General features: G+C 50.9%; 1 protein-coding gene and 1 non-coding gene across 2 annotated transcripts in view; one reads left to right on the plus strand and one right to left on the minus strand.

Moving 5' to 3' along the window:
• Nucleotides 1–1676: 1676 nt before the first annotated feature.
• Nucleotides 1677–1748, minus strand: TRNAQ-CUG (transfer RNA glutamine (anticodon CUG)). Its single transcript has one exon. It is a non-coding gene; the product is annotated as a tRNA-Gln (tRNA).
• An 805-nt stretch (nt 1749–2553) lies between these two features.
• Nucleotides 2554–16649, plus strand: part of RAB11A (RAB11A, member RAS oncogene family) — a 27365-nt gene continuing 13269 nt past the window's right edge. The window contains exons 1-2 of the mRNA XM_056865831.1: nt 2554–2695; nt 14426–14621. Coding sequence (XP_056721809.1) covers nt 2653–2695; nt 14426–14621 — 239 coding nt within the window. The 5' untranslated portion in view covers nt 2554–2652. The remainder of the gene's footprint in view (nt 2696–14425; nt 14622–16649) is intronic.

Raw genomic sequence — 16649 nt, forward strand, 5'->3', positions numbered from 1 at the left:
TGGAGATCATTTGTAATCCTGGGAAACCTCCAGGCCTCACCTGGAGGTTGGCAGCCATATGGTGTGGCGAGGATCTCATGCTCAAGAAATGTTCATCAGGCCTGAGTGCGTTTGGCCAAAATATCACCAATTATATGAGAGCATCTACAGAACCCTTTTGTGATATGAATTCATTTCGTAAGGCATGTGGCAGTGTGGCATGCCGCTGGGTTGCTTGTGATTCTCCTGGGGGTATATCTCCCAGCTGTTTCTCTCAGGACTTGCTTGGAACAGATAAGAAGACGAAGAGTTGTTTTTCACAGCCTGATTTCCTCTGCCTTTATGGTGTCTCAAACCCGCTTACAATCGCCTTCCCTTCCCTCCCCACAACGAACACCTTGTGAGGTAGGTGGGGCTGAGAGAGCTCTAAGAGAACTGTGACTAGCCCAAGGTCACTCAACAGGCTTCACGTGGAGGAGTGAGGGAATGAAACCCGGTTCTCCAGATTAGAGCCCACTGCTCTTAACCACCACACCATGCAGTGGAGTCCAAAGATGTCTGCTGCTGACTTTTCTGACCAAAGAAGGTGAAGAAGGTTGGAGCAGTGTTGGATCGTAAGTCAGAATGGTGCATTTCACCTCGAAAATTTGCCCCTTTGAGCAAGGTCAACCCCTTATCAACCTTGGAACCTCCAGGAATTTCCCAAATCCAACCCAAAGTTGGCAACCCTTTGGGAGGGGAATGTTGAATATAGTCTCTATATGATGAATTGGATCCATTTATTTAGAGGGGAAAGAACTAATGAATCCACAGAAGGTGGTTTGTATGAAATGAGTTCCTATTCATTTGTGTGTGTTTTTAATGCAAGAGAATGAAAAGAAGAAAACCCTACTATATCGGGGGGGGGGGGGAAATTACTACATGGTTTGTCAGATCTCTGAGCCGCTGAGAGATTTTGGTTACAACTATTTCAGCCATTGGAAAATTGTTTCATTCATATTTTAGCCACTGCAGTATAATATAATGATTATATGGTATTACGTGAATATTTAAACGCTTATGTTATCAGGCTAATTAGAACAAATTGGCGGTGCTATATGGCTTCATGTGGAGCGGCATGTATTGACTGAGAGGCATAGCAAACTGATAATATTATATAATAATTATTAATTGCAGAATAATGGTAATTAAGTTTGCCAAGTCATTTAGTTGTGGGTGGGTTTTTGAGTAAATGTTTAGATACTTCTTGTCTGGGTGAAGATATACGTTTCTTAAAGATTTAGGCCATTTATGTGAGGTTTTGCCTTGGATTTGCCGCTCTCTAGATCCATCCGAATTCTCAAAACTCTGCATGGGGGCTTATTGTTGAGTTTTGAGAATTTGGATGGGGGAAATGTGCATCTAGAAGGTGGCAAATCCACAGCAAAACCTCCCGGGCAAAAATGGCCTGCAAGATTCTAAGAGAACCGTTTCAGAGTGATGCCAAAAGGCAGAATGATAAAGTTCCGCCCCAAACAGGGTCTGATGAAGGTCTTGTGGCAGATATATGTACGTACAAGGTGTGTTTGTTTTATGTTTGCTGCATGTTGTACGTTTTGTGTGGATTTTAAAAAGGGAAATTATTGCATTCGTTTCACTTACTTAAAGAGGAGAAATTAGAAAGAAAACGAATCGGGGTTTAAAAACGAGACTTTCGCAGGTTCCACCGAGATTTGAACTCGGATCGCTGGATTCAGAGTCCAGAGTGCTAACCATTACACCATGGAACCAATGACGGGAAACTGCTTTCAAACTTCCTCTAAATGGTCCTTCCGCTCCCAGCTCGCCCTCCCTCCCTCCCTCCCGGCCCGGAGGCGCAGGGCTGGGGACCGTTTGCTTGCACGCCCGCACGTGGGAATGTCAGGGCTGGGCGTCTGGGTCAAGGGCCGGGGGGGGGGGGGCTCATCCAGCGTGCATTCGGGCCCCCAAGAGCGAATCCGGGCCGGGCTCCCCGTGCCAGGAGCTGGGCTGGGGAGCAGGTAACGGCGCCGCTGAGCATGCACAGAGTGCATTTCTCCCGCGCGCGGATCCAACCCCCTCGGGGAGCTCCAGGCCGGCTGGGAGCTCCCCGGGGCGGGCTTGAAACCGGGAAGGAGGCAGCTGACAGGCAGGGTCCGTGCTGGAAGGAAGGGAGGAGGAGGTGCGTTTGCAGTCCGCCCATGCTCACTCCCTGGGGGCCAAGAGGCGAGGCGAGGCTTTCGCGCCTTCCCGAGGCGCCTTCTCTGTACGCGCTCAGAGGCATTCTGACGTCACGCTCCTCCTGGCCGCTGCGGCCCCTTTAAGGCTCCCCTCGCACATAGAGGTACGCGCAGCCCTCACATGGCGGCCGCCTCTCTTTCCCCTCTTCTGCGTCTCTATGGCGGCGCCTCCGCCTCCTTCCGTCGCGAACCGGAAGTGTCGCTCCCGAGGGGCTCGCCCGCCCTCAGTGGAGGAGGGGTGGTGGCGAGTGACCTGTGGCCCGGAAGCGCTCCCCGAGAACCGGAAGCCGGCTGGCCGGGGAAGCGGCCTCGGGTTGGCGAGGGGCCGGCCGGTGGGCGGGACCGAGGAGGAGGAGGAGGAGGAAGAAGCCGCAGGAGCAGGGAGGGGCCGCGGCTGGTCGGTCGGTTCCTGGTCAGAAGCAGCGGCGGAGGCACCATGGGGGGATCCCGAGACGACGAGTACGACTATCTCTTCAAAGGTGGGCCTCGAATGGGGGGGGGCTCCCTCAGAAATCCCCCGGGGGGTGGAGGGTCATGACAGGAAAGGCCCCGCCCCTTTCCACCTTCACCCCCCGTGGCAGCTCCCCTCCCTCCTCTGAGCCCAGGCAGGCAGCCCCCCCCCACAAGATGCGGGGAGGGGGCTGTAGAGGTAACTTTCGGTCACAGAGCGCAGAGCCCCTCCCCAAGCCAGGCTCCTCCCCCAGACAGGCCCCGCCCCCAGCTCCTTCCTGTAACCCCCCTCCCCCACAGGACCAATCTCTAGGGCTGGTTTCTCCTCCGAGGATAAGGCTGCCAACCTCCAGGTGGTGGCTGGAGATCTCCTGCTGTTACAACTAGAGTAGCCACCTCCGGGTTGGAAAAGAACTGGAGATTTTTGGGGCGGAGCCTGAGGAGGGCGGGGTTTGGGGGGACTTCAATGCCATAGAGTCCAACTGTCAAAGAGGCCATTTTCTCCAGGGGAGCTGATCTCTATCGGCTGGAGATCAGTTGTAATAGCAACTAGTAATCTCCAACTAGTACCTGGAGGTTGGCAACCCCAATTACGACTGATCTCCATCGGTTTCCCTTGGAGAAAATGGCCTCTTTGGCTATTGGGCTCTATGGCATTGAAGTCCCTCCCCAAACCCCACCCTCTTCAGGCTTCACCCCAAAAGCCTCCCTCCGGTGGCGCAGAGGGACCTGGCAACCCTATCCAAGGAGCTCAGGCTGGCATGCATGTTGCTCCTTTCCCCTCTTTATCCTCACAACAACAACCCTGTGAGGTAGGTTGGGCTCAGGGAACGGGCGTGTGAGATTGCCCCAAGGTCACCTCACCAGCTTCCCTGGCAGAGCAGGGATTCGAACCTGGGCATCAGTGGACGTGCTGAACACCACCCTGACTTCCTTCCTTTTCTTCTCCTGTTTCTTGGGCAAAAGTTCTGGGGTTGGGCTTAAGTCTCCCACCCTCGTTGTAACTTACCTTGCAGGGTTGTTGTGAGGATAGTCATGGAGGAGTGGAGAACGATGTTGTCGGCCGCTTTGGAAGCCCCATTGGGGAGAAAAATGGGGCGTAAATGAAGGAAACAAACACCTGAGATCTTAGTGCTGCTCAAAGGAAAGAGCCCCCCCCCCATAGATATCAGTATCCCCCTGTTCCTTTTTCTCTCCCCTCGTCGTCTTTTCCATTCTTTCTCCTCCCCCCTTTCCCTGTGAGAGTTCATATCCTGGGATGTGACTGGGGAAGGAAACGGAGAGCCCTGCGCCTCCCACATTGTGTGAAATAGGCAGGTGCCCTGTGCGGACTTACCCTTTCACTTGGTGCTTCTTAACTTCTGCCTGGCGAGTAGGATCAGTCCCCACAGACTGATCCACCGGTTGGGCTGGCTTTGGTCAGATGTGGGATTCCCCCCCCCCTTTCCTGGAATCCTAAGTAGTTGGGCCTCTAGTATTTAGCGGGTGGGAAGGCAAGCTCGGGGTGCCTTAATAATAGTTAAAAGTGTAACTGATATGCGTAGCAAGACTTGCTTTTCTGGCTGGATGAGGCCAAGGTCCACCTAGTGTGCGCTGTGCCAGGCCTTGGAAACCTGAAGGTGCCTGTTATTGAACCACACTATTGGTCCTTTGACGTCAGTATTGTCTGCTCAGACTGGCAGCTGCTCCAGGGTCTCAGGCAGAGGTCTGTCACATCACCCACCTGGTCCTTTCAACTGGAGTCGCTGGGGATTGAACCTGGGACCTGCTGTATGCCAAGCAGAGGCACTTCCTCTGAGCCATGGCCCCCTCCCCTTGTGCACCTGATGACCCTGCTTGATGGGGAGGGGGCTTTGTTTGACTCATTGGGGGACTTGGTCCACCCTCTGGCTTTGCTACCCGTCTGGGGCTGGCAGGCTAGAAAAGTTGTCAAACGCCGGGTAGGTGGGTCTCAAGTTGTGCCGGCCTGTGTTAGGTGGTCCTCCCGAGTGGGCAAATGACCTTCTGCCCGCCCCTCTCCTAAACAGCAGCATCCAGTATATGGGAGGACAAAGTTGCGGCTCTGCAGAGACTCTGGAACTTAAGAAGAAGAAAAAGAGTTGGTTTTTATAGGCTGAGTTTCTCCACCACTTAAGGTAGAATCAAACCGGTTTGCAATCACCTTCCCTTCCCCCTCCCACAACAGACACCCTGTGAGATAGGTGGGGCTGAGAGAGCTTTTAACAGAACTGTGACTAGCCCAAGGTCACCCAGCTGGCTTCATGTGGAGGAGTGGGGAAACCAGCCTGGTTCACCAGCCTAGCATCCGCCGCTCATGTGGAGGAGTGGGGAATCAAACCCAGCTCTCCAGATCAGAGTCCACTGCTCTTAACCACTACACCACGCTGGCTCTCATCTTCCCCTGCTCTAATCAAGAGTGCGGGAGCATTCCCAGAGAAACTGGATTCCAAGAAACTGGATTCTTGGGGGTGGGTGTGATGCGAAACCCAGTGGGCTATTTAACCGTTTTTTTTGCAGGCAGTTATGTGTTAAATATAAGAATGTAAAAGTAGCCCTGCTGGATTAGGCCTCCAGTTTCCCCCTGCGAGCATACTATTGTCCAAGCGAAGCCCATAGGCATGAAAATGTCCCCCTGGAAGTCTTCTATTGAGTTTTCCCAGGTTTAGTGCCTACATCTGAAAATGAAGGTCCCATTTACAGTTGGGCCTCCCGATGAACGGAAAACGTCTGTCCTTACCTCCGCATGCAGCTGGAACACAATTGGAGAAGGGAAATTCCCACCCACCCACATCTCTGTCATCCCCCATACTAGTCTGTCTTGTGCCTCTGTGTCAGCTTCTTGTCCCTGCCCACTTTCCCAAGTGGGGCATTTTAAAGAACCCTGATAGTGCACTAGTCCTCAAGAAATCTGATTGTACAGTAGGTAAAAGCATACATTTTGTGGCGACGATCCATTACCCTAAAGGAATGAACACTGATGCTGGGAAGTTCTAGTAGAATGTGGCCACTTTCTTTTGTGAAAGCTACCATCTTTAAGCACATAGTTAACTCCATACAACGTCCTCCCCCGACCCCTTTCAATTTTTGATAGGATTTTCCTAGAGCCCATTCCCTGGGAATTTGCTCCAAAGGCCCTGGATCTTTAGATACCTTCGCAGTAATTCCCTCTGGTATCTCTGCTCTGCAAAATGCTAATTGTCGCAGAGGCTGGCGTATTTGGAAGGGAACTTTTAGTCCATATTTGTACAGTATCTGGCACAGTGATGGCTTAGTCTTCTGAATTTGGCCCCAATCCACCACTGTAGTAAATAACACTCTGGTAGGTTTTTTGGGTCAGGTGGGCAGCCTACTTCAATCTCATGGAGCGATAGAGATCCCGAAGTGTGCCCTGCTTTGTAGGACGCTCCGTGCTGCCCTTTGCTTGTGTGTTTTGGTTTGTTTGGGTCTTGTGTGAAATCTGCTTCTTTGGCAAAGTACCGCATTGCTTGCTTTCTGTGGTTTTTACTCTGTGGTTCTCTCCCTCCACCCTGCATGTTTGCAAAAATAAAATAAAAGATGATTTAGAGTAGAGGAAGTGGTTAATAAAGCGGTGGTCTCCAGTCAGCTGAGAAATCCAATTTTTAGTGTGAGTGGAGGGAGGGGGGATGTTATCCCCACCCGGATAGAGGGTGCTCCAAATTTTTAAATCTGGAAACTTGTTTTTTCAGTCTCGCCTGTTTTTGAAAGGTATTGCAGGCGCAGTTCTGGTTCTTATCTCACAAAGGAATGCGCCCGCTACTTCCTTTTCAGCTGGGCTGAGAGGTGGCGGCCAAGGCAGCTTCCCTAGAAACTGCTGAATGCAGCGATATGTCATTAACAGGATCCTGAACAAAGATCGATTGGCGGCGGCACTGGCAAGGGCAAGTGGCTGCCTTTGCGCCAGGGCCGCACACGGCTCTTTGTGGGCTGGCGTTCCAGGGAAGTCATTTGGCGCCCTAGGAAATGTTATTGCGGGACTTGGTATCACTGCACGAGAGGCGGCCGGGGTCTCACTCTCGCTGATCTCACTTCCTGCCTTGTTACCGCATAATCGTTAGCAGCTCATTCAGAGGAGCAGCCGCAGCCTTCCTCCGGTGGGATTTGCATGCCTTCTGTCCAGGTGGATTTTTCAGTGGAGTATTTCCCCCACCCCCCATCACAAACCGGCTGGGTTGGAATGCAGAGCACTTAACTGCCCAGATAACGGGTGCTTTGTCATCTGAAAGGAAGGTTGCAAAAGTGGATGAATCTGGGCTGAGAGAGACTGAAAACCTCAAGCTGTCCTTGGAAGGGGTTTCTTGGATTTGGACGTCCGCGTTTCTTTTGACGGCTGACACAAAGTCTTAAGCCAGGTCTATATTCTCAATAGCAGTTTCCATTGTGGCCCCTGCTGGCCACGTCATTTGTCACACAGCCTGCTAATGTGGCCTACCAACACCAGAAAAGACCAGTCAGGCTACAATTCACACCCAGGAAGTATCGGGCACACTGCCAGTTTCCTTCCTTACTCTCAAGCGCACCTGTCCCCCTTCCCTGAACCCTCTCTGGTCCAAATGGACCATTCTGCGCCACGGGGCCATCAGGAGTTTCAAGTGTGAATGGCCCGGCTTCACTAACCATGTATGTGTAAAATGCCATCTAGTACTAGCCGACTTATGGCAACCTGCAGGGCAGAGATGTTGTACATAAGGCCCGCGGGCCAGATCCAGCCCCTTGTGAGCTCTTATCTGGCCTGCGAGCCAGCTGAAGTAGGCACTGCCCCCACTCTTGATCTGAAATCGGAAGGTAGCAGAATGCAAAAAAATGTGCTGTACAATAGGGGCTGAGCAAAAAAACACAAGTACTGACCAAAACAGGCTATCCTAAGAATGACAATAGCCTGTTTTGGTCAGTATTGCTCACCCACTCTTGATTTGGGCTGGCGAGGCATGGCCCAGCCCAACCAAGTAGCATTTATGTCAAATCCAGCCCTCGTAACGATTGAGTTCGACACCCCTTCTATGGGGTTTTCAAGCAAAAGATGAACAGAGATGATTTGCCATTGTCTGCCTCTGCATAGTGACCTGGACTTCCTTGGTGGCCTCCCATCCAAGTACTAACCAGGGCTGACCCTGCTTAGCTTCTGAGATCTGATGAGATCCGGCTAGCCTGGCCCATCCAGGTAAGGGCAAAAGACCTACAGAGGTGATTTGCTATTATTTGCCTCTGCATAGCAACGCAGGACTTCCTTGGTGTTCTCTCATCCGAGTACTAGCCAGGGCCAACCCTACTTAGCTTCTGAGATCTGATGAGATTGGGATAGCTTGGGCCATCCAGGGCAGGGCAAAAGACATGGGTAGTTTGCCATTTTCTGCCTCTGCATAGTGACCTGGACTTCCTTGGTGGCCTCCCATCCAAGTACTAACCAGGGCTGACCCTGCTTACCTTCTGAGATCTAGCCTGGGCCATCCAGGTCAGGGCAAAAGACCTACAGAGGTGATTTGCCATTGTTTGCCTCTGCAGAACAGGACTTCCTTGGTGTTCTCTCATCTGAGTACTAGCCAGGGCGGTGGACTCTGATCCGGAGAACAGGGTTTGATTCCCCACTCCTCCACATGAGCGGCGGTCCCTAATCTGGTGAAGCGGGTTGGTTTCCCCAATCCTACACATAAGGCCAGCTGGGTCACCTTGGGCTAGTCACAGCTCTCTTAGCCCCACCTACCTCACAGGGTGTCTGTTGTGGGGAGGGGAAGGGAAGGCGATAGTAAGCCGGTTTGATTCTTCCTTAAGTGGCAGAGAAAGTCAGCATATAAAAACCAACTCCCCTTCTCCTCCTCCTCCTCCTCACAGGGTTGTTGTGAGGATAAAATGGAGGTGAGGAGAAGCACGCAAGCCGCTTTGGGCCCCCATTGGGAAGAAAGGCAGGGCATAAATGAAGTAAATAAATAAACTGGTTTAAATATCCTCCAAGGAACTCTGCTGGTTGTGCTTCTGAGAAGGTCTTGAGAAATCTTTGGTACTGGACCCTGGCCTGCTATGCAGCATTGTCATTCCCATGACCCTATCAAAAGATGGGATGGCAGAAAAACTAACTCACTTACCTGTAACACTGGCAAGTCACCTGAGGTCATCTGTGTGACATAGCACGCCCCCAACATTTTGCTAAAACCTTTTCACGAGCCCTGTTAATATGCCAGAAATCTGTGGCCCTGGTGGCTGTTACACTAGTGTGCAAACACTGCGTACATACCATCATGGTGTGCATAGTTGTTGCATTTAAAGAAGAGGCCAGGATCGCACTTCTTGCTCACTGGCCGCACATTTCAGTCAAGCCTGTGCCGGGACCTGTGAAGTTGTACGGGCGATGACTTGTTATTCTTTTTCAGATGGGGCAGTGTGACAGGTGTCTTGAGGATCCCTGGTCCCCTGGGATCACAAATTCGGGGTAGCCAAGCCTGGGCATTCCCTGTTTCTGGCCATGACATGTGACATCCATGCAAAGCATCTTGGTGGACAGAGAGGATGTAGAAAGCCTGGAGACCAAGCCCTATGAGGAAAGGCTGAGGGACTTGGGAATGTTCAGTCTGGAGAAGAGGAGGTTGAGGGGGGACATGATTGCTCTCTTGAAGTATTTGAATGGCTGTCACTTAGAGGAGGGCAGGGAGCTGCTCCTATTGGCAGCAGAGGATAGGACTCGCAATAATGGGTTTAAATTGCAGGCAGAGAGGTACCAGCTGAATATTAAAGGTAAAGGTCCCCTGTGCAAGCACCGGGTCATTCCTGACCCATGGGGTGACGTCACATCCTGACGTTTCGAAGGCAGATTTCGTTTACGGGGTGGTTTGCCAGTGCCTTCCCCAGTTATCTTCCCTTTACCCACAGCAAGCTGGGTACTCATTTCACCGACCTCGGAAGGATGGAAGGCTGAGTCAACCTTGAGCCGGCTACCTGAAGCCGACTTCTGTCGGGATTGAACTCAGGTCTTGAGCAGAGCTTTTGACTGCAGTACTGCAGCTTAACACTCTGCGCCATGGGGCTCCTTATCAGCTGAATATTAGCGGGGGGAAATTTACAATAAGAGTTGTTCAACAGTGGAATCAGCTACTTAGGGAGGTGGTTTGCTCCCCCTCACTGGCAGTCTTTAAGCAGAGGCTGGACAAGCACTTGTCAGGGATACTGTAGGCTGATCCTGCATTGAGCAGGGGGCTGGACTGGATGGCCTGTTCTGTGTGTCTCTGTAGAGGGTGATGTAAGCGTATCTGATGCAGAGGCAGTGAGCAGCCTCCTTTGGGGTGGGGAGAACGTAGGAACTCCAAGTGACTGTGGTCACCTTCTGTCTTTGCCCTGGCAGTAGAGGGATCGCAGCAGTAGGGCATGCTTTGCTTTTTGCTTTCTTTATGTGCGAGAGTTGGTTCCGGTTCTCCTAGAAGGAGGGCCATGTTCAGGGAACGCCTGTGCGGTGGGCCCAGATTTCTCCTCTGTGTTCCAGAAAGGAATTAATTCCCTTTTCCTCCCTGGCATCCTGGGAAGGGGTGAGATGCAGACCCCCCCATCAGTGACAGCTGGAACAACAAGCCGGGCATCTGTGGGTGTCATACTTTGCTACCCACCTCACTGGGACTGGTCTTGTCAAGCACAAAAACCAAAGCGCATTACAAATTGAACTGAAATAACCGCAAGCCTGAATCAGCGCAGGCGGCAGAAATCTGGAAATCCTTCCCAGCATGCTTGAGTATTTCTCAATATGTCCGCTGCAAACACTTTAAAATAAATTGGCAGTATTCTCTCGGTTCCATATCTGATGTGCAGTTTTTCTTCTGATGTAAAATCACTGAGTCCCCGGGTGATCCCAAATGGTCCAGCAGCTTAAAAAAAAAAGTTTGAGCCAGCCAATTACATCGGGAGTTCGTCAGTTCTTTGTTTGCCTTTGGAGATGGCTGAGGATCCCTGTCATTGACTAAAGGAGATCTCTCCCCCCCATTGCTTCAATCCTTGTAAATGGTTAACTTACGTTTCCCTTCCGGTTTTATTACTTAACATTAGAAACTGTAGGAGTTGGGTATTCTGGCTAGTCTCGCTTTCGCATGCTACTCTCTCCTGTTTGTTGTGTTGTGTTGTAGAAGAAGAAGAATTGGTTTTTAAATGCCGACTTTCTCTACCACTTAAAGAAGAATCAAACCGGCTTACAATCGCCTTCCCTTCCCCTCCCCACAACGGACGCCCTGTGAGGTAGGTGGGGCTGAGAGAGCTGTAAGACAGCTGTGACTAGCCCAATGTCACCCAGCTGGTTCACCAGATTAGAGTCTGCCGCTCCAAACCACCGCTCTTAACCACTACACCACGCTGGCTGGCTGTGTACATGCAAGAATTCATAGCCTTTCTTTAAAAAACAACAACAGCCGTTAGGGGAGGTAGTTCTGAATTTCCTGCATTGTGCAGGGGGTTGGACTAGATGACCCTGGTGGTCCCTTCCAACTCTGATTCTATGATTCCATTATCTTCATGGGGCGCAAGTAATCTGTGCTGATATTAAAGGGCACCATTTCATGTGGCTGGTTGCTTTTAAAAATGTCTGATCTCTGACCCATCCCTTAGGAAGCAGCAGTATCATTAAAGTTCATTTCCCTTTATTCCTAAGCCCTTTTTTCACTTTGCTCTTTATAAAACCAATAAATATTTTCCATTGGTACTTTCTGATAAGTTAATAAAGTGTGCCGTCAAGTCACAGTCGACTTATGGCAGCCCCGTGGTGTTTTGAAGGCAAGAGACGTTCAGAGGTGGTTTGTCATTCCCTGCCTCTGCGTAGACACCCTGGATGTCCTCGGCAGTTTCCCATCCAGGTATTAATCCAGGCCGGCCCTGCTTAACTTCTGACATCTGATGAGATCCAGCTAGGCTGGGCTTGAATGGTGGTGGAAAACGCTGTTCAGTCGCAGCCGACTTAGGGCAACCTCGTAGGGTTTTCAAGGCAAGAGACGTTCAAAGGTGGTTTGCCATTGCCTGCTTCTTTGTAGCAACCCTGCATTTGCTTGGTGTTCTCCCATCCAAGTACTAACCCGGGCTGACCCTGCTTAGCTTCTGGTATCTGATGAGATCAGGCTAACCTGGGGTATCTAGAATAGGGCACAGATGAGCAGAGCACAGTTTGCCATTGCCTTCCTCTGCATAGCGACCCTGCATTTGCTTGGTGGTCTCTTATCCAACCAGGGCCAACCCAGCTTAGCTTCCGAAATGTGATGAGATCATGCTAGCGTGGGCAATCCAGGATAGGGCAAAAGACCTACAGAGGTGGCTTGCCATTTTCTGCCTCTGCATAGCGACCCTGGGCTTCCTTGGTAGTCTCCTATCCAAGTACTAACCAGATTTGACCCAGCTTGGCTTCCGAGATCTGGCCAGATTGGGCTAGCCTGGGCCATCCAGGTTAGGGCCTGCAGGAGTTACACACAGCTAAATCAACTCCTACTCATCTGTAAAACCAGCTCCACAGCTCTATTTGATGCCAGTGTCTTTGACACCGTGTAAATCAGGGATGGGGAACCTCAGGCCCGGGGGCCGTATGCGGCCCCCGAGGACATTTTTTGTGGCCCTCGGGAGCTCCAGGAAACCTGCCGCAGAGGCGGGGTGCAGGGCGGCTTTCCCCGAGGGTGTTCCTGGGGCCACAGCTTACAGCGCCCTTGTAGCGCCCTTTGGACCTCCTCTCACCGACTGTCGGTTGTTGGTCGGCGAGAGGGGAGGGGGAGGGACGCTTCCCCCAAGGCTGCCCCCTACAGCTGCAGCGTGCAGGAACGCTGCAGCACATTGTAAGCCCCTCTCGCTGCCTGTCGACTGTTGAGCAGCGGAGGGGGGGAGAGGCCGGCAGCTCCCGGTGGCAGAGCATGCATGTGGGAGCCAATTGGGCTTGGGGGGGGGCTTTTATGGACTCTGGGGGGGGGAGGGCATGGAGACTGGGGCCCAGTTGCTTGGGGCTCCCTGCACCGCTGTGTGTGTGTGTGTGTGTGGGCGGGGGAGGTGGGGAGGCTGGGGCCCGGTCGCGCAGGCCGGCATGCACGGGTGTGTGTGGGGGGGAGGCTTTTCTCTCTTTTCTTCCTCTTTTTCTGTCACTTTCTCCTTTCTCTCCCTCTCTTTCTCCCCTTTTTCTGTCTCTTTCTTTGTCTCCCTCCGTCCTTTTTTTTTCTTTCCCTCCGTCCTTTTCTTTCTTTCTCCCCCTCCCTCCCTTTCCCTCTTTCTCTGTTTTCCTTCCTCCCTTCCTCCCTTGCCGATCGACTGTGGGCTGCGCCCCCCCGGCTCCTCGTTTGCTGGGGCCCACCGCTGGCTGCCCTCCCACCTGGGAAGGGGGAGCGGGGGTGCCCTGCAGGCCTTCTCTGTGTGGCCTCCCCTGGGGTTGCCAACCTCCAGGTGGTGGCTGGAGACCTGGCAACCTTAGCCTCTCCCCCCCAGGAGATCCCTCAGGCCCCCGGAAGATGTTATAAATGTGCAAATGGCCCTTAGCAGGAAAAAGGTTCCCCACCCCTGGTGTAAATGTACACTTTATCCTTTTAAACTCTGCAGAAAAATGAGGGCAGAGGGAAGCCAATCTGGGTTGGGGAAACCATTCGCTTGCAAAGTGGAAGCAGGGGTCTGCATGAAGCAGTAGCGCTACAGCTGTCAGCCCAACTGAAGAAATTGTAATTGAATTAATGTGAAGACTTAGAAGAGCTTCATTAAATTTTGCATAAAGATATGAGGGAGCCAGCATGGTGTAGTGGTTAAGAGTGGTGGTTTGGAGTGGTGGACTCTTTATCAGGAGAACCGGGTTTGATTCCCCACTCCTCCACCTGAGTGGCGGATGTTAATCTCATGAACCGGGTTGGTTTCCCCACTCCTCCACACGAAACCAGCTGGGTGACCTTGGGATAGCCACAGTTCTTAGAACTCTCTCAGCCCCACCTAGCTCACAGGGTGTCTGTTGTGGGGAGGGGAAGGTGATTGTGATCTGGTTTGATTCTGCCTTAAGTGGTAGAGAAAGTTGACATATAAAAACCAACTCTTCTTCCTCTTCCTCCTCCTCACCGAGAGAGAAAGATGGTGGCACCTTTTTAGAGTCATGAAATGGTTTCCAGTTGATTTACCAAACCAATTGATTAGTCTTGCAATTTTATCATAACACTGTAACTAGAATAGGGGGTCCCCAACCTTTTGAAGCTTGTGGGCGCCTTTGGAATTCTGACACAAGGGGGTGAGCTGCACCCACCCTCTTTCTGAAAACCCTTGGTGGGTGCCCCTAAAGGTGTCAGTGGGTGCCATAGCGACCATGGGAGAGGCCATGGCTCAGTGGTAGAGCATCTGCTTGGCATGTAGAGAGTCCCAGGTTCAATCCCCGGCATCTCCAGTTAAAGGGACTAGGCAAGTAGGTGATGTGAAAGACCTCTGCCTGAGACCATGGAGAGCTGCTTCTGGTCTGAGCAGACAATACTGACTTTGATGGACCAAGGGACTGATTCAGTAGAAGGCAGCTTCATGTGTTCATGTGATCATGTTGGGGACCCCTACCTAGAACACAAGATGGCATTTTTGAAGCTGAGATCATGTATAGTAGCTTAAAATGTAACCTTGGGGGGCATGGCCCCATAGTAACCTCTTCCTTCTGCCCCAAGTGATAGCCTGCCCTTTGCCCGTTTTCCCTTAATGGAGGGTTGTGGTGACTCAGGCAAGGCTTTGATTCAACAGACACGCAGTTCGTCTCTCTCTGAAAATGCACCTTTTTTGTGTGTGTGTTTTTCCAGTTGTCCTTATCGGGGACTCCGGAGTCGGCAAGAGCAACCTCCTCTCCCGCTTCACCCGCAACGAGTTCAACCTGGAAAGCAAGAGCACCATTGGCGTGGAGTTTGCGACGCGGAGCATCCAGGTGGACGGCAAGACGATAAAGGCTCAGATCTGGGACACGGCCGGGCAGGAGCGGTACCGGGCAATAACCTCGGCGTAAGTGATCCCCCTGCCCCCTTTGTGGGGCTGTGGCCATATCACACTTGAACACGATCGGCATCTCCTGGTTTTGTGCCTTGGGCCCTGTGGATGTGGATCATATGAGGATAAAAGGTTGGACACAGGCAGGAAGTCTTGCCTGGCGCAGGGTTCTGTTTCAGATTGACCAGTGAGCACCATGCATAGGGTTGCCTACACTAGCTTGGTAAATTCCTGGGGATTTGGGGGTGGAGCTAGGGAAAGGTGGAGTTTGGGGATGGGAGGGAACTCAGTTGGGATGTGATTCCATAGTAGGAGAAGAGTTGGTTTTTATACGCCAACGTTCTCTACCGCTTAAGGAAGAATCAAACCGGCTTGCAATCTCCTTCCCTTTCCCACAACAGACACCCTGTGAGGTAGGTAGAGCTGAGAGAGTGTGACTAGCCCAAGGTCACCCAGCTGGCCCTGGCCCTGTTATCTAATCCTATATGGATTCCCTGGTTAGTCCAAAGTTATGTAGAATCTTTATGCTTTCAAGATTTAATTGCCCTTTTTCAATGGTTTTGCTGGGCTGTATGCTAAAGATCCCTTTTTCGGACCAGCTGTGTCCCTGCCCTCTTCAGTCAGTGGACTCCTTGGTGCATATTCTTTTGCACTGTCCTTACGTGTACCAACTTAGGCTAAAATGGATTACACCATGTTTTAACAAAAGGTCCACATCTTCTTGAGCAACTTTGGAGCAAAAGGTTCAATTCCTCTTAGAGGACTCTGACCTGCAGCGTACTTATTTTGTTGCTCATTTTTTGGAGGCTGCAGAGAAAAGTCGAAGGGAGGTGTTTTTAGAGATGGGTCTTATTTAAGTTTTATGGTTTTATTGTTCAAGACCTCGATCTAAGAACGGGGGAAAAGAAAGAAAAAGGAGTGGGGAACAAATCCAGTTCACCAGATTAGTGTTTGCCGCTCGTGTGGAGGAGTGGGGAATCAAACCTGGTTCTCCAGATCAGAGTCCACCGCTCCAAACCACTGCTCTTAACTACTACACCACACTGGCGCTCTCCAGCCCTCTAAAGCTGCTGTTTTCTCCAGGTAGATTTGAGTCCATTAGCAGCTTAGAGGCCAACAAGATTTTCAGGGTCTAAGATTTTGTGAGTCAAAGCTCCCTTTGTCAGATACAAGTTGGAATGGAGATCCCTGAGCCCTTATATCTCAGTCTGGGTCTGGTCTCCATTCCAAGCTGTATCTGAAGAGGGGAGCTTTGACTCTTGAAAGTTTATACCAACCCAAAATCTTGTTGGTCTGGAAGGTGCTACCAGACTTGAATCTAGCTCTTGAATCTAGCTACCAGATTTGAATCTGCCACAGACCTACACGGCTACCCTCCGCAACTCTTTTATCCAGGGGAACTGATCCCTGTTGTCCAGAGGCCAGCTGTAATTCCGGGAGAACTCCAGGCTCCACCTGGAGGGCAATAACCAAAATAAAGAATACTCTTATGCTGTTCCAATATAACACGAAAAAGGTTACAGCATATATTTTAAGCTGTGCAAACAGTTATTGAGACACATTAAATATATGGACACATATATGCACACATATATGCACACACTTAAATACAATGTATAATGTCTGTTTAACAAATCTGAAGTCTATGAGTTAATATAAAGTGATTCTTCTTTCTTTCTTTACAGAGGCACTTCACTGGAGCCACAGGTGAGCTAATAAACAGTTTGTATGAAGGTTTTGAGATTCTTATCTCTTCCTTTTGCAAAAATTTCCAAAGGCAAACGTTGTGAAGGAAAGAAGACGACCTGGCAGCCTTAAATGAAGTTGTTTCGCTATTATTCCCAAGGAGTTTTAGCTTTTTCAATTTTCCTCCTGAAAAATAGTCAAATTATTCTCATAGTATTAATTCTTGAAGACAGTGACATTTCGTTGCCTCATCTTTGCCAAAAACCTTTGCCTTTGGAAATTCTTCTTACAAAAGGAAGAGGTAAGAACCTCAAAACCTTCATACAAACTGTTTATTAACTCACCTTTGGCTCCAGT

Source organism: Euleptes europaea, chromosome 20 (genome assembly GCF_029931775.1).
Source record: "Euleptes europaea isolate rEulEur1 chromosome 20, rEulEur1.hap1, whole genome shotgun sequence".
Taxonomy (NCBI): Eukaryota; Metazoa; Chordata; class Lepidosauria; order Squamata; family Sphaerodactylidae; genus Euleptes; species Euleptes europaea.